At 37.0% G+C, this 22006-nt stretch overlaps 1 protein-coding gene across 1 annotated transcript in view; it reads left to right on the top strand.

The window, feature by feature from the left end:
- The window catches only part of LOC114621838 (rho GTPase-activating protein 7-like), a 185484-nt gene that overhangs the window by 4941 nt on the left and 158537 nt on the right, over window positions 1-22006 (top strand). The window contains exon 2 of the mRNA XM_028768160.1: window positions 8317-9560. Coding sequence (XP_028623993.1) covers window positions 8439-9560 — 1122 coding nt within the window. The 5' untranslated portion in view covers window positions 8317-8438. The remainder of the gene's footprint in view (window positions 1-8316; window positions 9561-22006) is intronic.

The raw sequence follows: 22006 nt of genomic DNA, 5'->3' as shown, positions 1-22006 counted from the left end.
AGAGAGAGAGAGAGAGAGAGAGAGAGAGAGAGAGAGAGAGAGAGAGAGAGAGAGAGATCCTTATTTACTCAAAGGTACTTAACATTAGGCTAGATACTTAGTTATGAACATTGGGCAGGATACTTAGTTCTGTACTTGGTCCATCTTATGTGTTTGATAAATAAAAGCTTTTTATAATTACCATTATCACTATCAGCAAAAGTTTTAATGTTCATAATATTACTTCACTATCTAGAAAACCATCCACTGACCAAAATTGGCTCAAATGTCTATTCATAGATAGGTAACTATAATCAAATTGTACAGACTACACATAAAAGACTGAAGTTGGAATCTAAATTGTTGGCCCCTGACAGGATAGGGAGCTGACGGAAGGAGGTAAATTCAAAGAATTTCTTCTTGATTTCAGTGAAGGTTAGGCTTGGGTGTCAGGAACAGCTAAAAGTTCAGTTTCCTGGAGTCACCTGGTTATCTAAGCACCTGTGCCAATGGTGCTGCATGCACCATATCTCTTATTCACACTGAGTGATGGCTATTTCTAATGCAAGAGAGTTCCTAGAAATGATAACCAAGCTAAAAATAAAGTGACCACTTAAAGCAAAGCCACATCTCTCTATGATGATGATAAAGCCTTAGAACCCGTGTTCCTTCTTGGACAGAAATATCTTTTTATAAAGAGGCAAAACCATGTGTCACCCATGTCTATTAGCTAGAGGTGAGGAGGAACAAGTTTCCAACACAAAGCTTAACTCTTAAGTTCTTCCTTACATGAAAATTTCCACCTGAGACAAGGTTAGAGTGAAGACACTAATTGTGAGATCTTTTAGAACAGTGGTTTTCAACCTGTGGGCTTCTACCCACTGTGGGAGTCAAAAGACCTTTTCACAGGAGTAGCCTAACTCCATTGGAAAACAGAGATTATGAACCATGGCAGTAGGAAAATTTCAGCTAGTAAGTTACGGTTGGGTATCTCCACAACATGAACTGTATTAAAGGGCCACAGCGTTAGAATGATTGAGAACCCCTGTTCTAGAGAAAGGAGTCATGCAAAGTTACTATCCATTAATAAGTTTTCAAACCTCAACTAAGGCACTGTGTGCTTCTAAATGTTTACATAGGGAGGAAAATCCATAGAAAGCTATAAAAATACTGGGGTCTAGGAAGTGCTGCTTCCACAAGGCATACTGTCCATGATGACTGTCAATTCTGGGATCTCTTGGAAGCCACATGCTCCTGGAACTGTCTTCCTGATAGCGAGTAAAAGACCATGAACTGTTCCAAGATTTCCTCAAATTACGTGTGGGATGGTTATGAAAAATATTAGGAGAGTCTGCAAAGCTGGCTTCCCTGAGCTGTAAAGTGGGTGTGAGGTAGATGTTGCCAGATCTGGATTCCTCCCTGCAAGGAAATTAGACCCTGCTCAGGAGCAGGGAGGTAAAAACAGGGCACTTCCAAAATAATAGCTTGCCATTTTGCAACAACCTGTTCTTTTCCCATGCATAGACTTCTAGTCCATCGAAAGGGTTAATTTTGAAATTTCCCTAGTTCCTGGAGTAATTCTATTCTGAGAGCAAAGGATGTGAAAAGCCTTTCCAAATCTAGGAGAAGCTCCAAGGTATGCATTAAATGTTACCATTGAAGAGCTAGTTTTCATTTTGGTGTCTACTTCATTTTCCTTCCAAAAACCAAAATGAACAGCCATGACATCAGATCTCTTGGAAATAGCAATGGGCTATTTAAACCTGTCATAGGTGACTGATTTTATAATTTACTAAAGTTAAATTTTTTGAGGATCACTAGACATGGAAACATGGAAGCTATTTCATATATATGATTTTTAACTTTACAGAGCAATTTACCAATGAAGAATCTTCACAAGAGTTGATGTTTCTTGCTAACAGTTAATGAAGCGTAATGAATACACTCTGCATAAAGTATGGGAACGTTCGCCTGCAATTCTTGACATGGGTGTAACCCCACGAAATTTCTCCCCTTTATGGTAGCATATACATTGATAATTCTATTTTTCCAGTATAGTTTATGCAGCCATTCCTAGGAGACTTCCTGGTAGTCTGAGTTTTTGAACCTGTCTAGCCCCTCTTCAGTGATGTCTGAGCCATAGGTGCAGTAGCTGTGATGTAGCTGTGTCTATTGAGCCTGGGCTCCACATCCCTGTTGATCTCTGCACTGTGTCCAATTGAGGGTCTCTGTGATGTTATGACTGCTAGAAAAAGGTTAACCTCTCCCAGAGATAAATCCCCCTGTACTTTTCCCAGGCCTTGAAAACATATACACACAACTAGTACAGACTCATCAGATTGTATTTATATATTTATGAACATGCACATAATAAAGACTGTAAAAAAAAATAGAGACCATCAACCTGAGAGTTGCAGGGGCATGGGAGGGATGAGAGGAAGGGGCCGGAAGCAGAGAGGGAGGGGGAATAATATAATTTTATTCCAATAAGAAAATTTTAAAAATGATAATTATTATTATGTGAAAGGATGTAGACAATGTTTCTGTGAGATATTAAGACATATCTTTCTGCTAAAGAAAGAACAAGCTTCACAACACTATTTGGACGTAAGTTCCTACATCCTATATTGAAATTTTCTCTCTTCTACAACCCAATTCTACCTTTCTCTACCTTGGATTCAGTGACATGAATGTCTATGGGGAAAGCACAATTTTTTTTTCCTAGATGCTGGCTGCCTTGTGAGACTCCTAGAAATTCTGCTTAGAGGTGTCCTATTACTTTTGCTATTTGTGTACTCACAGAAAGGACGTAAGAAAAAAATCATACCTGCTATTGAGTTCTCTACGTACATAAACATTTTGTCTAAATTATCTCAGTTTGGTCCTGAAAAGCATTACTCTTCATTTTATCACTGAGTATGTGTCCCAAAAGTCACAATCTGGATAATTTATGCACTGATATGTTAAAAAAAAAACAATCTCCACACTAGCTCAACATGATAAAGCAGTAACTTACTTATTAACATTAGTCAGTGTGTACTGGAAGGACTGTTTATAATGCAATTATGTCTGTTTCTAAGCAGGTGCCTACTGACTTTTCTAATTTGATATGAGTAAGTCATCAGGGAGCACGGACTGCTCACAAATGTGACTACTATCTCACCTCCAGCCTCCATGCAGGAACTGAGTCTGGTTTGAGCTTGCAAAGGTGTGCATGCTGCCACAGATGCTAGAGCTTCATATGTCCAACTGCCCTGTAGTGTCTGGAAAACACTGTCTCCTTATGGCTGTCCACATTCTGCCTCTCACAGTTATTCAACCTCTTCTTCTCTGATGACCTTTGGCCTTATCAGGAAGGAATGTGATATATAGATGTCTCCTTTAGACCTGAGCACTCCAGTCTTTAGATTTTATTCTATGAGCCGAGACCAATTGCTATTTGCTATCTTAATTAGGATTTAGTATAAGAAACACCTCTGTGATGAGTGTTGAGAATCTTTTAAAACAGTACTAAATCAGTTTAATGCTATAGCCATTTATAAGAATAATGGTATTAGGTTCTCTACTAGGGCCCATGACCGACCTAGGCACAGGTCTTGAACCAAATAGCAGTGCCAATATGGGTTTCAAAAAACCCCATGATCTGAAAATGGTTATTTCCCATTTTTTTTGCATCAGTATTATTTTTACTATATAAACAATATACATGATTGTATTTCCTTTCTGATAAAATTGTTTTTCGTAGACTTAATAACTGGTTCCTCTAATGTTCTCTATAACTCTTGCTATTAATGATTCTTCCTCCTAAATTATCTCTCATTGCTATACATTCTCAGTGTACACATTTATATTTCCTTTAAAGGATGTTTTTCTTAGCTATATCTCCTACAGAAACTTACTATATGAATTTCCATCATAAAAATTCTGTTGCACAGGCATTTACACTGAATTCTTTACTTTTTTTTGACTATCTGTATCTCTGGTCAAGTCCAAAAATATGTTTTAGAACTGAAACAAATTCCTACGCAAGATTTTAAAGGCATATTTGTGTGCCATATTGTCTCCAGTGTTGATTCTGAGAAATCTAACACCATCTTCATTCAGAATTTCTAAAATATAATCTTCTATTCTTCTGAAAGCATTAAGTATCTTTGTTTTCTGTCCTATGTTCTGAAATTTCATAGTCATGCTTCTGAACATAGCCAGTTTTTATTCTTTTGTTCTACAGTCTAGACCATGATTCTCTTTGCTCTAAAGACTTGATCATTAATCCCAGGAGATTGTCTGATATTAAAATCAGCACACAGAGGATTGGAGAGGTAACTCAGGAGTTAAAAGTAGGTATTACTCTTTCAGAGTATCCAACTTTGATACCCAGCACCCATATTAGGTGATTCACAGTTACCTGTAACTCTAGTGGAATCTAAGTCCTCTGACCTTTGTGGGCACTTGCTCGCACACACGCACGTGCACACGCACATGCACCCATACACACCCACCCCCCCACACACACACACAGAAGCATACACAGACTTATTTTTTAAAAAAAACTCCTTAAAAGGTAGCACACAGAGTAATTGACCTGATTATACATCGTTCACAGATGCATATGATGGACTTGGCTCATATTTTCTTTTGAAGAAAAGATTTTCTTCCATTTTTATGAAATGCTCCAGAGGACTGACATTTCCCTGTGGACTAATAAACTTTGAAATTTAAATAATATTCTAGCATTTGTTACCGAGTCTATTATCTTTCTCAAAGAGTATCCTATAATAGTAAGTCTCTGGAAGCAGAAAAATGATTTCTTCCATCAAGTAGGAAACTACCAAACTTTCCATTAGACTTAGATGTTGTAGAGGCAAAAAACAATCCAGGAAATATTTCACTCTTTGAGGATTTCTCCAGCACATCTTTCACACCCAACATCACTTTCTATTAAGGAAAGAAGAGAGCAAAGGAAATGGGGAGTGGGGCAAGAGGATGAGTCTCCCAACCAATGTGAAAATTTTTAGAGTATTAATATTCATCAATGATGGTATTTTTTTGTTCATATGAGTATCTTTCATAAAAATCAAAAGGTGCAACCAGAAAGACAGAATACAATATCTATATTTGTATTCCCCATGTTCGGCACAATGTCTATCATTCTTCAGATAGTGAATGAAGTTTTAATAGTGATTGTGCTGGCACTTCCGTCTGATGGATACTACTACACACTGATCTTAGCATAAAGCTTTGCTTGTGCCTTCTTCTTGCATGATGCAGAGTTGACAATAGTCAATGAAAAATTTTAATTCACAGAGTAAACTATAAGCTGTATATGTATTTCAAAGGTAAGTATGCAATACAGTGTTTACTGTATGACAAATATGAAAGATTTGCCAGTCATTCTCCAACTAGACTCTTCTCATTTTTAAACACCATAATGGTCAATAGTGCTTGATTCTGAAATATGTATTATGCACCATGAGATGTTTATGTTAAAAAGAAGTAGTACAAAATGACGCCAAAATTTTACATCACTTTCTGTCTATACGTCTCATGCATTAATATCACAATAAATGGCTTTATACAACTCACAATGATTTTCTAGGACATCTACATGAATAGTGGTGCCTGGAGTCTCCAGTAACATGAACATGTTGGTGTTTGAACACATGCATTTCGGAAGTAAAAATTCACATAGAAATTCACTTCATAAAATCAACACCCTAGAAATGACCTATACTTTTCCAGACCTTCCATATGAATCCTCAGCAGCTGAGCTCATTTTTAAATAAAACTGCCTGAAAGGATTAGGAAAAAATATAACAGAAATATGTAGAATAGTGCTCTGTAGTTTGAATGATACTTTTAAATAAGACAGCTTGATACAGAATCCCTTAGTGAAGGTCAGACCTTATAGAAAGTATACATTTTATAGCATGGATTTTAGTCAATTCAGATGATTTAGAAAATCAGGCTGGTATGCTCAGATGCAGTGCCAATATTGCAGTGTTTCTATTTGCTAATACTTTCTCTGGTCTTAGGTAGAATATTTACTTGACTATGAATTAAAAATGAATTTAAATAAGAATTTGTGTAGAAAGAAGATGAAGAAGAAGTGTTTTCACACCTACCAGGTCACAGACTATGGAACAGGTGTTGAAAATCTAATGATTATCATCAGAATGATAAGTAAAAAATATTTTGTCCAAAAAATAGACAGAATAGGGTCATAAAATACCCAAAAGGCCTGAATCAGAAATTGATGCCAGAGCTACACTACATTGAACCTAACTAATTTATAATCTCTTTGGGCTGATAAATCATCTCAGAATTTGTTGAATTACCATCCTTCGACATAATAAGAATACTTAACGACTTGCCCTGGTTGAATAAAATAAGTTAAAAAGACCATAAGCTCTTAGGAAAACAAAACAAAAAAACACTGTGTATTGATTTTTCAGATTTAGCTGGAAGTTTCTGAGGAGCCCAAACAACTGTGTTTCTCCTTAGAAATTGAAATAAAGACAGAATTCAGGCACAACCTAAACATAAATGGGGCTTAGGAATGACACAGTAATACCACTTGGCATTTCTTAAGCTAGCCTGTTCCTTCTACACTGGATAAAAATAAAGAAAAGAAAGCATCTAAGGCAGAACCGCCCTATTACAACCTCAGTTTGCCCATGAAAGCAGAAATGTTCTGGCCTGCATCTCAGCATTTTCTCCCACTTTCCGTAGCCTCCCACACTATAATGACTTATGCATGGAATTCAGAAGCTTTATATTGTTCTTCTCAGTGCAAGGTGAATGCCAACATGGAAAATGTGATGGCCAATTTCAAAGATGGCCACAGACCTCTGAAGGAACCAGAAAATATCCAGAAGGATATTTGGTCTGACCTAGGTACCAAAATGCTAGAGCATCTTCATTCCACCCGTTTTTGTAGGGTAGGACTATTTACCTTTCAAGCATGTGCTTAGCAGGAATAACTTGGAATTTTTAGTGGAGTGTCAGAGACCTTTTCAAAAGATGGGATTGAAGCCAGCCCAGCAGTTAATCTGGTTTATGGCTAAGAGCAACATTATATGCTGGCAGTTCCCGTGCAGAGCAAAAACTGAAAAATGTCTGCTCTTTCAATGGGAGTTTTCATTCAAGGTCTAGAGATTTGTTTTCACTGTAGATTGACATTTGGGTTAGTCAATTTTCAAAGGTTGACTTTAATATGGATAGAACTTGTTTGCTTTAACTGGTTTAAACAGTTCAAGGTAGAAGGATGGAGACCTGGAAAATCCTTTTATTCTGACCTTACCTATCTTACATGTGATTTTGTTGCTTGCTTAAATTCCTATGGTCCAAATTCTAGCAGAAATCTACTAACATCTTTACAAAGAAAAAGAATGAGTGAGACTTGAGGACCCATCCTAATTGTCTGAGGATGCTCACATCTCCGTTTGATACACTTGAATTCCTTCATGGGATTGGAGTTCATACACAGCAAAGACATGAGGAGACACGATGAAGCTTAAAATATCACAATTCTATGGAGACAATAAACTCCCTTGGTCATTTGAGCCTTGGTCTTAGATGTTTACCTAATTTAAACATTGGCTCACATTCTAGATCAATTGTTTTGAACCTTTACACACTATTTTAGACTTCAACAATACTGCAATAACTGTATGGATAGAAATATCCGTTCTAAAAAGCCTTATAACAGAATACATCATGCTTTCTTATCCATTAGTTGTGAGTTACTATGAACTACACTATATTGTTCTGCTTCGTTGTCACTCTCTGGGGTAGAGACATCGTGGTCACTGGGACTTGACAGGTGTGAGTTCTTTTACTAATGAGTTCATACACTAATGCATTGTGCATGCTGTCTCCACTGCTCAAGTTTTGCAGGACTGGTTCCCTGGTGGCCTTGGTTTCAATTCAAACCAAGCAGCAAATCAATTTCCTTAATGGCCTTTGTTCATAAAAGTAAATCAGGAAAGCAGGCAAAGCCAGAGCAACGAGTTAGTTTTTCCAGTGAATTTTATTAAGCATCGCAATCCAAATATTTTCTTAATAGAACTTAAAATATTTGGGTACTTATATCTTTCTTCATTAATAAACCAGTCCAATTGGTTTTGGAAGTACTGAAAAACTTTTACTAAAAGTACTAAATGCAGAATTTTCTCTAATATTAGACTGCTTCTAAGAAATAAAATCGATTAAGGCTATTAAGCAAATGTTTTGCATTATTTCTTACATCTGCTTCACAGCACAGATTAGATTCTTTGCCATGAAATATGATTATGTTAAAAATGTATCTATAACAGTATATTTTCACTTTTTTCACAGGTAATGACATGGCAGATCACATTCTCTTCCTTGACCCATGAATTCAAAATCCTTCCCCAACTTCCATCCCTTTGAGTGTCATATGGAATGCATCTCCTTGTCTGCTATTAAACTATGATGACATGTCTGTAGCTATCAGAAAGAGGAGCTGGGAAGAGCATGTGACTCAGCAGACTGAGCAGCCTTTTAATTCTGATGAGTATGACATAGCATGTCATCACGGACTGGCATCCGACAGCTTGGAGGTAAGGATGGAAAAAGATGCAACCTTAAACGTGGACCATAAAGAGAAGGGTGCCTCTGTGCCAGACCACTGTTGTGGGTCAGAGACAAGAGACTTTCCTGGGAGGCCAATGGGTCACATTTCTCAGGAGGTGGATGAAAGTGACAGTCAGGAAAGGGAAGAGCAGTTTCTATCGCTAGAGGCCAGCACAGAAACACTAGTGCACATTTCTGATGAGGATACTGATTCAGACCTACACCTTATCAATGACTCACAGATTTTAACTCCGAAAAGACATGAAAGAGACAGCCAAGACAGTGTCCAAGGAGCAGGCTCCTTCATGAGGACACTGTCCACCATGCAAAAGAGCCAAGATCCTCATAACACCTGGAGGATGGCTAGTGAAGCTAATAGATTTCCAGCAGAAGGAGGTGGAGAAAAGAAAGATGTTGAGGCTGTAGGTAAAAGCCTGGAGCTTTGTAAGAATACAAGTGCAAGTGAAACAAAAGATGGGCCCAAAGCAAATACATTCCAGCCTTTGAATGTGGAAGATGACATCACTCCTAAGACACTACTGCTTGATTCTTCAATACTCATAAACGATGTCACACCTGAGACACAACTGCTTGATTCTTCAATACGCGTGAAAGACGTCACACCTGAAACACAACTGCTTGATTCTGCAGTAATCGCTCAACAACGCAGGAAACCTGACTTCCCTAAAGATGACCAGGAAAATAATCGACACCATGTAGTAGAAGAAGACTTCTTGGCAGCTCCTAATGCAGACAGAGGACTGCCATTATTAAAAGCAGACTGCGGAAGCTGCCTTTTGCAGCCTCCTTCCTACCCTGGTGGAATGTCAGCAGAAAATGACCCGGAGAAGAGTGGGTTCTCAGAATATCAAAACAAAAGCACTCTCGAGGTCAGTAGGGAAGATGGCATGCAGTGTTTACACTTAAGGGGCCCAGTGACCACCCAGGAGACCATTGACAATCAAGTCAGACTGCGCAAGAGGAAGGTAAGCCTCACATGTAGCTCGTCTGGTTTTTGAAATGTTGTAAATATCTTTATTTTCATAACTTATGGATGGGCTTTGGCTGAAAAGGATGCACAGATGTTCTGTTTGGTTTTGTTGTTTCTACCCTGTCATGTAGCTTGTACAAATTTAAAGACCGTTCATTTGGTAAAACCATGAAACTATGTGAGAGTTGACATACAATAATCTTACAGTTTCACTAACAACATTGTGATGGTTTGTGGGTCTTTAAAATGCATTAAGATAGCACTCAGCATGGCTCACTCTCCTTGGAATTTAGTACTCACCACAGCATCACTCTGTAGTTCATGGCCTTCTGAAAAGGGACATGTAATTTTTATAAGAAAAGCAGCAGTGTGTTTAATCTTGTCTCATTTGCTTGGGCTTGTTTTCCTTTCCTTTCAAAGAGCATATTTAGTCCTTGGCAGTCACGTATCTGAAACAAAAACAAAATCAGCTTGAGTCTGGTGGGGTGGCTCAGAGGTTAGGGACATGTCGTTCTCTTCCAAAGGACCAGAGTTCAGTTCTCAGTACCCATGTGGAGTGGCTCCCAGTTGCCTATAATTCCTCCTCCAGGACACCCTGTGCATGACTCCTGCCTCTGTAATTCCTCCTCCAGGGGACCCCATGCATGACCCCTGCCTCTGTGGGCCTCTGAACTCATGTGTACATGCTTCACATGCAGATACACACAAGTACATGGGATTGAAAATAAAAGGAATCTTAATTCAGAATAACACTTTCTATATGGAGAGACAGCACTTTGCATGTGCTAATTTTACTTTAAATGTCATACTAGTACATCTACCATCAGTAGAGGCATCATTATGTCTTTGCCTTGAAAGGGCATGATATAATTATTTTATGATATAATTATTTTATACCAAATAATATATATATCAATATTTTATGCCAATTATGATATAATTATTTTATACCATTAATGATATAATTATTAAATTATAATAAATTATAAATAAATTATAAATAAATAAATAAATTATAATAAAATTATTGGTATAATTATTTTATTTACATGATATAATTATTTTACACCAAGGCCTTTTGAATTATTCTATAGATTCCCCTAAGAAGTCAAATAAAAAATACAGAGTTACCCTACATGACTGTGGGTTAGCACTGAACCCTTATTCATGATTTCAGGCTTCCTGTACAATTTTTTTTCTAACAACGTATTACTATGTAAACTGATGTAACTCTATGGGATAGTTTCTTCTCTGATCACTCTTTTCTGTGGCAGTTGGAGAAACTCTGAAGAAACTTTTGTGAAACAGAAGAGAGCTATTCTTAGTTCTGTCTAACTGGGACCATTCGCTCACAGTTGGAAGGGGGACTTTTCCAATTCTCTCTTATCTCCATACACTGTGGTTTTGTTAACAAACTAGGTCATTAAACTGAATATAGTCGTTTCAACTACTTGAAATGAACTCAAAGACGTTACAGCAAAAAAATCATATATGCTCAGACTATATTCCAAAAGAATATTCTGTGCTTCTGGAAAATACTCTCTCCCTTATATAAGTTGTATTCAGATGTCAGTCCCCCGTGAAGTTATTATGATTGGAATGCTCAGATCGCATTTCCCAAAATTTCCATATGTCCTACCAAATCTGTTGGAGAGAATGCAATAATGACACAAGGAAATACTAACTGACTTAGGACATGGCTCCCTAAAATAAGACAAATCTGGCATAACTGCCTACAGACACATTAAACATTCCTGCAACATATGCTCATGGTTGGACGTTGATATCAATATGAAGAATGCAGGAAGGAATCTGCTCTTCAGCATCCTGCTAAGGGCTGCACTTGGAAAGCTGTAGTTGTATCTCATCTGCAAGTTCTCATTGAAATGTTCTATTTTAAGTGTTTCAACACCCCAACGTGTTGCCGGATTTTTGGTTGAAATGCTTCCTTTGACATTACAGCCTTTGGCATGCCTTGGAATGAGTAGACTAAATGCAAACATTTAGGTTCAATATTTGTTATTAAAAATGTGGTTAAGGCATAAATCATTAGTATTGAAATGGGTAATAACTTTTGTCTGTTACTAACAAGTGTTAGATAACTATAAATTGAAAATTAGCTTAAATTGGGCCAAACTAATCAATTGTATACATATAAACAACATGTACAGAGATACTCATTGTTTCATGTAACTAAAATCTAAGAGAAACAGCCTAATTTTGATCAACATATATTTAACCATTACAAATTGTATGGATGCTATACAGCCATTAAGGACCTGGACATAGAGGCTTGTAGAAATAGCATAGTCAGTAAAGTGACGATACAAGCAGAAAGACCCAAATTTGATTTCCAAGAACACACATAAAAATCTGAGTGTGGCAAGACATCCCTGTAACCCCAGCACTCAAGGTCCAGAGACAGTAGGATCCCTGAGCTTGCTGGATAACTGGTCTAACCAAAGGCTAAGCTCCATGGTCAGTGAGAGAAGCTATCTCTAAAACTAAGATTGAGAGTCGTGGCTGGAAAGATTGCTTAAGGGCACTGAATGCTTTTGCCCAGGAGACCTGGGTTCAATTCCCAGTACCCACAGGTTATCTTTCAACTATCTTAATTCCAGTTCTAGTGGAACCAATGCTTTTTTCAACCTCCATGGACACCAAACATGTCCTGGTTACACATGCATACATGCAGATATAACATTCACAACACAAAATAAGATTGAAATTAAAAGAAAAATATTAAAGTTGGAGAGTGACAGAGGAAAGTACTCAGTGTCAAACTCTGGTCTCACCTCAACACATATGTATACACTGACAGTCATATGCACACTAAGAACACATAGATACAAGTGTATACACACACATACATATACACACACATACATGTATACACACATACATGCACACGCACACACACATGCACACTCATTCACACATACACACGCACACACAATAAAGTGAAAATCATGGCATTCATCTTAAAAGTTATCCATGATATTGTTCAACTGGAAGAAAATATTGGCAAATTAGTAAGTATAGCATATTCTGGCTTGAGTGAAAAATATATTTATAGATTTAGAAATTAATAAAACTATTTTTTATTTTAATCATTGTCCTATTTCTGTGAAGAAGCATCACAACCAAGGCAATTCTTATTAAAGAAAGCATTTAATTGTGAGCTTGCTTACAGTTTCAGAGATATAGTCCCTTAGCATCATGGTAGAAAACAGGCCAGCAGACCAGCAGGCACTGGAGCAGTGACTCAGGGTTGATTCTGATCCAGAGAGAGAGAGAGATCCTGGGGCTAGCACAGGCTTTTGAAACCTTAAAGCCCATCCCCATTGACACACTTCCTCTAACAAGGACACACCTCCTAATTCTTCTAATCCTTTCAAATAGTGTCATTCCCTGGTGACTGTCTAAACATTCAAATTTATGAGCCTGTGAGGGTCATTCTTATTCAAACCACTACTCCCTGGCTCCCTGTTATATGCTTATAACAATATCATAATGCAAAATGTTTTAGTTCAACTTCAAAAGTTCCCAAAGTCTTTCACAGTCTCAATACCTAAAATTCCAAAGTTCAAAGTCTCTTCTGAGATTCATGGCAATCTCTTAACTCTAACCCCTATAAAATAAAAATAAAAAAGAATATCACAGACTTTCAACAAACAATGGCACAGAATATATATTACCATTCCAGAAAGAAAGAAAGAAAGAAAGAAAGAAAGAAAGAAAGAAAGAAAGAAAGAGAAAGAGAAAAAGAGAGAAAGAGAGAAAGAGAGAAAGAGAGAAAGAGAGAAAGAGAGAGAGAAAGAAAGCATGCAGCATGAGAAGATACTGGACTGAATCAAGACCAAAACAAATAAACAAACAAACAACAGGAAAAACTCCAAATTCTGCATCTCTGTGTGTGATGCCAAAGCATTCTTCAGATGTTCAACTGCTTTCATCTTGTTGACTGCAGCACACTTTCCTCTCTTGGGCTGGTTTCATACCTGGGCTGCAGCTCTCTTTGACAGGTATTCCAAGACAGGTATCTCCAAACCCATGAAACCCAGGCTTCTTCTTCATAGCTATGTGCAATGGCCTCTCTGAGCCTTTGTACAAGGGATACCTCTGACATATACCTGGCCTTGGTGGTTTTCATTAGCCTTGGAGAAAAATTCTACAACCTATTTCTTGTATCCTTGATTCTGAAGCCAGAACCATATGGTAAATTCTGCTGCTTGATGGGAATGGAGTTTGGCCCCCTATCCAATTACATTTGTATCTGCTTTCTGTTGCTGATGATGTCCTTCATTGCTTAAGCTTCTCTTTAATTCTTGTTCACAAGTTGGAAGCTTAAGGCGGGGTGGGGGCGGGGGTGTCTTGCCCTGACGTCATCATTCCCTTTATTCCGAAATTCACCACCAGAGTTTTCTTTAAATTTTTTACTGCCTTTTCTCCTCAAGCTGAACATTTTTTATTTCTCTTTGTCCAGCTTGCTCCTTTTCGGATAGATCTTCATGCGAGTTATTAATTAATTCATAATTAATAATTAATTCATAATTAATATTAATTAATTCATATTAATAACCACAGGACACAGACAATACTAGGCTGCCTTGAAATCTACTCTGGCGATCACATTAATCTAAAACTCTTCTATTTAACCTCAGGCAGATTTTTAAGACAAGAACAAAAAAGCAGCTACACTCCTTGCCAAAATATCGCAAGAATGACCTCTAGGCTCTGAAAATTGTTGTGTTGGGACCCCACTGGCCACAGTGTCTACTCTGCCCTTCCCTTGCTACTTCTGGGATGGCCCATTAAGCCCTGCTCAAAATGCCAGCTGCTTTTCTAGTCCAAAGTCTCAAAGTCCACATCCCGCCAACAAAGGGTACAATCAGGATTATCACAGCAATACCCCAGTCCCTTGTAGTAGTTCTCTTAGTCACTATCCTATTGCTGGGAAGAAATATATGATCAAGTTAACTCTTATGAAAAAAGCATTTAAGTGGCGGGGGGGGGTTGCTTACAATTCCTGTGGTTCAGGAAATTATCAGCATGACATGGCGGGGAGCATGGTGGCATGCAAGCAAGCCTTGGAGCAGGAACTGAGAGCTACATCCTGATACTATATTGACACTATAGTACGAGAGAGAGAGAGAGAGAGAGAGAGAGAGAGAGAGAGAGAGAGAGAGAGAGAGAGAGAGAGAATGGGTTGGGCTTTTGATACCTGAAATCCCAACCCTAATCCTTTCAAATAACGTCACTCCTTAGTAACTGAGCATTCAAATTCATGAGTCTATGGGTGCCATTATTATTCAAACTCCACACTATAAACAGAAGAATAAATTCTGTAACTGAATAGAATATGCTAAATATCTTCTAGCCAGGTACAAGGTAGCATCAGATATTAGAATGGAATTCAAGAGACAAAAGAAGAAATTTTTCACTTTGTAGTCTATATATTTCTCATAAATGATAAACTTACAGGTGAAATGAATAAAAGAAAGTAAAAAATAAAATAGCATTATAACTATAAATGCTTGAAATATGTTCTGTATGCACATTGTAATTATTATCTTGTAAAAATGAAATCATTTATAGTTTTTCAAAATAGCAATAAAAATTTTAATTGAAACTTGAATTGTAATGTCAGTACTCAGTGATGCTAGCTAGTTTAAAAGAAAGAAGTCTGGGGGAAGGAATGCTAGGCAAGCATCCTATACCTGGCCTTTATTCCCAACCTTTTCTATTTTGAACTTTTTATTTTGAGACAAGTCTTTCTGAGCTGTCCCAAGCTAACCTACAAATCACTATGTTGCTTTCAGGCAGACCTCAAACTTCTAATCTTTCTGCTTAACCTTCTTGATAGTTGAGATTAGAAATCTGTGCCACTGGGTTTGCTGAGAACAGTGTCTTCAGAGACACACATGAGCCACATTGTCATGTCTGCACAAAGGTAGGTGCCCGATACCAGAGTTTGCTAAGCCATCTGTCTAGTTAAACTTATTCTTAGTTATAGACTAACATGAGAAGAGAGGTTGAAAACGGGAAGTAGACTGTGAGACAATCTGAGGCTGAGAACTTCAATCAACTCACTAACTGAATGCCAAATAGAATACCAAATTCTTCCTGGAATTTTCAAGCATAGATTTTTTTTTTCTACCATGGGGATATAATGAATGTTCTAAGACTGAAATAAAACAAGTGAAACAAAATCAAACAATAAAACAGAAATGACAAAATTCTTCCATCTGCAGGGGATGGCAGTACAGGCCAAAAGCCCCTCCCCACTTCAGAGTCTGATGCAGAGGGATGGGAGATATGAAGGTAACTTTCATTATACAATGCATATGGAGGTAGCTTTTATTATACAATAAGATCCTGCCTCAAGGAACAAAGCAAAACAAGTGAATGATCTCCTGAACATGTTCCCTGGTGCTCCTTTGGACATAATGTGCCTTATATCTACATTGTCTATCTTTGGGACCTATAAAGTTTAGGAGGCACTTATTTTACATGGCCTTTTTTGTCTAGTAATAGTTGTGACAATCCAGGAAAGACAGAAAAACGTATTTCTAAGGAGTCTCCATGACTGAGGACTGTGTAGCATACCCAACCAATGAGCTTTTGAGCTAATAATATTTGAGCTTAAATACGTTAAAATAGTTCATGGAATTGAAATGGAAACCACAGAAATCAAAGCAAAACCAAGAGAATTGTAAGCAGACGTTAGTGAATGGGTAACATGGCTGTGTGGCATAGGACAAGTGCCCTTATGGTCTTGGTGAATCCCTGGCCTGAGGCAGCTCCTTCAAAGCAGTTCTCAGAGACACATTCCACAGATGTCTGGAGGCGGGAGACAGCCTAAGAAGTGGTCTCTTAAACCAGAAGCTATGTGAAGATGGAAAAGAGTAGAGAAAGGCTTGAGGTTGGAGGTTTTGGAAAAACTAGTGTGATTTGTCATTGATGGCGGTTTACTAATTAAAGAGTCCCAACTTCCATCTGCTGTGAAGAGCATTTAAGTATTTGCCAAGCTTTTGAATAATATTATAGTTAAAGAAATGTATGAATGTGTTTTTAATTAGCACACTTAGATGAGATATAAACTATATATATGACATGACAGGATAAACTCTAGGAAGTATTGCAAAAGTAATAACTTTACAATGACACCAATACCCACTTCCAAGAAACTCCATCAATGCAAAAATGAATAAGTCTTGACTTTGTGATTCTTGGTGTATATGATGACGTATGCCTTTAATCTCAACACTTTATAGACTGAGGCAGAAAGACCACTATGGGCTACATTATGAAGTTTGAGCCAGCCTGGGCTACAGAGATATCAGGTCTTAAAAAGAGTTGAGCTGGGAGATAGAACAGTCAATAAAGTAGTTGCTGCAGAAGCAAATGGACCTGGGTTGCTTCCATAGAAACCTGAGTATATTCTCCCAGTGCTGGGGCAAGCTGACTAGCAGCTCACAGGGACTCATATCTAGTCAGCCTAGCACACTCACTGAATTTCAGGCCTGTAAAACACCTTATCTAAAAACAGCAAGGTAGAAACTGGCAAGATGGTTGGGTAGGAAAAGTCTGACAAGCTGAGGTATATACCCCTGTCCTAGGGGACAGAAGGAAAAAAATCAACTGCTACAAGTTGTCCTCTGAGTGTCCTGCATGGGCCATGGTACACCTGTGTGCACATGTGAACACACTCACACACACACACACACACACACACACATTCATATATGCAGACATGAAAAATTAAATTAATTTAAATAAGAAAGTAGACAGCTGGTCAAAAATGGCATCAGAGTGCCTGTATATGATCTCGAACCTACACACCTACACACACACATTCTCACACATATGTGTGCATATGCTTACAGACATATGAACTTATATAAACACAGACATGTTTACATACACAAACAGACATAAAAGATGAAGAAGAAAAATACAAGCTAATTATAGGATCTAATTTTTTAACCTCTAATATTGAGAGGTTAAGCTTGACCGTGGTCACTATAAGTCAGCACAAAGATGGCTTAAATAATCTCTTTCACTTGTCCATGATGGCCAGGTATCAGCAGGTATGGGCAAATATATTGGTTCTATATTTTCCAGGCTGCTTTTAGCAACCTTCTTCCTTCTCTTGAATATTCATCATATTCAAATCATAAGTACAGGGAAATAATAAAGGTAGGTTATACCTTTATACACAGAAGAATCTGGAAAGCGAACTCATCAGTATGTCTCAGAGTTTGTAGACTAAAATTTAGTTACATCTCTATCCTAAGCTATCAGGGGCCTGAGAATAGAAGCTGTGATATGGGAAAAACATGTGTACCTAAACTTTTCTATTATCAAGAAAGAATAGGAATATTTAGATTGAGAGATAACCACAGACATATCAAGGAAAATCACCTAATATTAATATAGTCCAGTACATCACAGTGTAAACAGAATAACAGCTTAAATATATGTTCCACTGCATTCTTCATACATGTGTGGCACTTTAACTTTGTATTGCATCTTACATTTCCATGTCAGAAAATTATGTAATATATAAAAGTGATATTGATCAAATGGCACAGTATTTCTTATAGAAAAGTCTATCCAAGGGCAAAACACACTACACACACCATGCCTTAAATGTTTAGTAAAATTTGATATATAAATTAGTTTAGATTGATAAAAAATGAAGTGTTCTGTTATTATTCTCTTTGTAATATGCATAAATTTGGCCAAAGCATATTCATCTCTCAAATCTCATCCTCATTTTCCTCTGTCTCCTGGATATCCCTGTGAGAGATTTTCAGTTACGTAAATGTCATATGGACCAACAAGTGATGGAAAGAGAACAGTGAATTATGTAAGCCATGGGATGGACCAAAATATAAAGGTAGCTACACAAATGGAAAGAGGTGGAAACTTAAGGAAATAATTAAAACCACGAAGATGGTTAAACCAAAGTCCAAGCTGAGGTGACAAGATATGTTGAGTAACAGGAAGACCAGGGCAAGGATTAATATGTGTGAATGAATTTTATCTCAATTGATAAAAGAGCAAGGAAGGGTATCCAGCAGACAAAGTCATAATAACAGTATGATTGTACACTAGCGCCATGTTGGATTTAATGATGGATCTGTTGATCGTGTTGCATTCTATCAGTCTTTGTGACTTAAAACCTTCAATGTACTCTAAGTCAAGGTTTACAATCGATAATGAGAAGACATTGCTAAGGGCTATTGGGTTCAGAAGAATGAAATAGTCCTGCGATAATTCTTCACCAGTTGTGTCCAGCTGGTTTTGTGTTTTGTGGGGCTGTGTTAGACCATCAAGCAACTTTGTGCAAATAAACAACTAGAAAATCAAATAAATTTGCACCTAGTTGGGGTTCAAATATTTTGGCTGATCACACATTTGATTGTAAAATCAACTATATGTGGAAAAACAAGTACATGATAAAAATATAGCCTGGTTAATTCAATGTATAATCACTATTTAGCAGAGTGTGGATGTATGTGCTAAGTTACACCATCTACAGCCACAGGGCAGAGGTCCCAATTCTGCATGACATATAGCTCCTTAAATCTCTGGGGAAGTTCAAGCATGGCTTCTGTTTGCTACCATACAAGGTGGTAACTGAGCATAGGAGAGTGAAAGAAGTAAGAGAAAGAAAAAGTAAATAAAGACAGATAAAAAGGGATAGGGGGTTAGGAGAGGAAATAAATCAGGTTAAGCTAAAATGGGAGATTAAAAGAAACACTGATGCATTGCATGTTCTTCATTCACAAACAAAAAAGGAAAGGGCATTCATTTTCAGAAGGCTGAAATAGGATTCCATGTCAACACAAAAGCATGGTGATCACCAGCAGAAGTTTACCGAGGACACCAGTACATGAAGCTGATCCCACTAATGACAGAGCAGAGAGAGATAAATAACATGTCATTCTACACCAGGTCTTTTGATGCCCACAGTGAGCCCTCATAGGCTGCATCTTTCTCAGGCTAAGCATAAGACTTAGTAAACTCGCACTCAACATACTCAAATGCCTAGAAGTCTTTTAAAATATGTGTATATTATGATATAATTATATTATTTGCTCCTTTTCCCATTTCCTTCACATTGTCTAATATACCTTCTTCCCTTGCTACCTTTCAAACTCATGGCCGTTTCCATTGATTGTTGTCACTAAATATATTATATTTATATATTTATATTATATTATATTATATTATATTATAATTATAATTATAATTATAATTATAATATTATAATATTATATAATTACATTATATAATTATATATATAATTATATATTATATAATTATAATTATATAATTATATTATAATATTATATTATAATTATATTTATATTATATTTATATTAAATATTTTATATTTATATTATATATATAATTTTTGTGTGTGTCATGTATATGTGTGTGTCGTATATATGTATGTTTGTATGATATACGTATGTATGTCATATGTGTGTGTGTGTTTTCCTAAATACATAGTACGACTTGCTCAATCTGTATGTTACTTGTGTGTATGTTTTAAGAACTAAATATTTGATATTAGAATCTTTTTGAATGACGAAACAGCTTCCAATTTTCACCAGAATTAGTTGTTCCATTATCTCCACATTGTCCCACAATATGATTCTTTCTTAGCATAATACATAGATCCTTCTTATAGTTTTGCATTAGAACATATAACGGGCAAATTCACTGAATGTGCTTCTAATTCACTGTTGCTCACCACAGAATAAGCTCACTTGAGGTAGATATTCAACCGTATGTGTGTAGCATCTACCCAGTTCTTAGAACCTGCCCATAAATGCTAAATCAGGTGAATTTCTTGTGGATATGATGATTTTTCAGAAAAATGATATTATCATTGAAATGCCTACGCAATAAAAAACCTGAAGAAATTAAATTGAACACCCAGACTCTGTGTCACATGTCTTCTATGGTAATCCTTGGGAGACTGAGGCAGAACGATCATAGATCACAATTTTTAAGCCAACCTCAGGAGACTTAACAGCAAGATCTTGTTCTAAAGCCCTAAATAATTGCATGAACAAACACCAGAACAGAAGGAGTTAAGTCAAATGTAGCAAATCATTGACCAAATAGTCTACCCTTCGTATCACAAGCTCCTTTCTACAGCAAGGCGTGAGGAAAGCAGGGAAAGAAAGATACAATGTAAGACCTGGTTCTGAGTACAACTCAAGTTGAAAAGTAATGATCAGAACCCATTAATCACATGACAACATGTGAGATGTAAATACTATTTAGAATATGATTATACTTGCATCTGGAGAGGAGTGGATAGGGTGGAAGTGCAAAATGATAGAAAATCCATTAACATTTACACATATACATATATGTATAAAAATATGTATATATATATTTACATATATATTATTTTAGCATACATATACATTCTAAAGTAATATATATTGCATACATATATCAACTTCATGTATATATATGCATATTTATGTACATGAAGCTGATTCTATTTTGAAGTTTATATATGTATGTATCTATGTACGTACACATGTATATTACCACAAAAGTCCATGGCAATATCTATAGTTAATTAAGACATATGCTGAAAGAGAAGCACACAGTTAAGCAGGTTGTAAGGCCACTAGGCGAGGAATTCCACAGTGTTTCCGGCTAATGTCACTTTGAGGAAGCTAGCGATGGTATGGGAAGGATGTATGGACCGAGTACACCAGCAGCAGCCAAACAGCAGAGGCCCCCACATTTCCTTAATCCCTGAGTAAAAGTCAAACAGGTCTTCTGCTCACTAGCATACAAGGCTGTCACTGAATGGTGGAAAGCGTAGTAAGAGAGACGAAGAGGAAGTGGGTAGAGAAGGGTGTGTGTGAGGAGGATGACATGGAAAGAAAGAGAAAGGAAAATGTGTTAGAGCGTTTCAGATCCCAGAAAATTTCTTTGTAATATCTATTGAGAATACCAGAGAAAGTGAGTGCTTTGCTGCCAGATGTCACTGGGGAAAATGTTACATATAAACGTCTATGCACACATCCGTGTACCTATGTATTCTGAAAGGAAACAATTAGATCTGAGAGTTTCTACTTCTGAGTAGTGTCAAAAAAAAAACTAATTATATTGTGTTATAGGCATCTGATCTAATGAGTGGGCCAAACTGCCAGCTTGTGCTTTTTATTAATGCAATTGTTAATAAGTTCACATTTATTTGACATCGGTTTTTATTGGAGTGAGAATTAAAATACTTGTATGGTGTTATTTCAGGGAATGAATGGTTGTTTCAGAGCCAGCTCCCCACTACAGATGATGGTAATAGAGATGTTGATTGTGTTTCCTCCTCATGGATTTCTGTTACTATAAACCAAGACTAATTTATTAATCTTCTAATACCAAAGAAAACCACCA

Source organism: Grammomys surdaster, unplaced genomic scaffold (assembly GCF_004785775.1).
Source record: "Grammomys surdaster isolate TR1022 unplaced genomic scaffold, NIH_TR_1.0 185, whole genome shotgun sequence".
Lineage (NCBI taxonomy): Eukaryota > Metazoa > Chordata > Mammalia > Rodentia > Muridae > Grammomys > Grammomys surdaster.
Note: the sequence above shows the minus strand (reverse complement) of the source record. Positions and strands in the feature narration are given on the sequence as shown.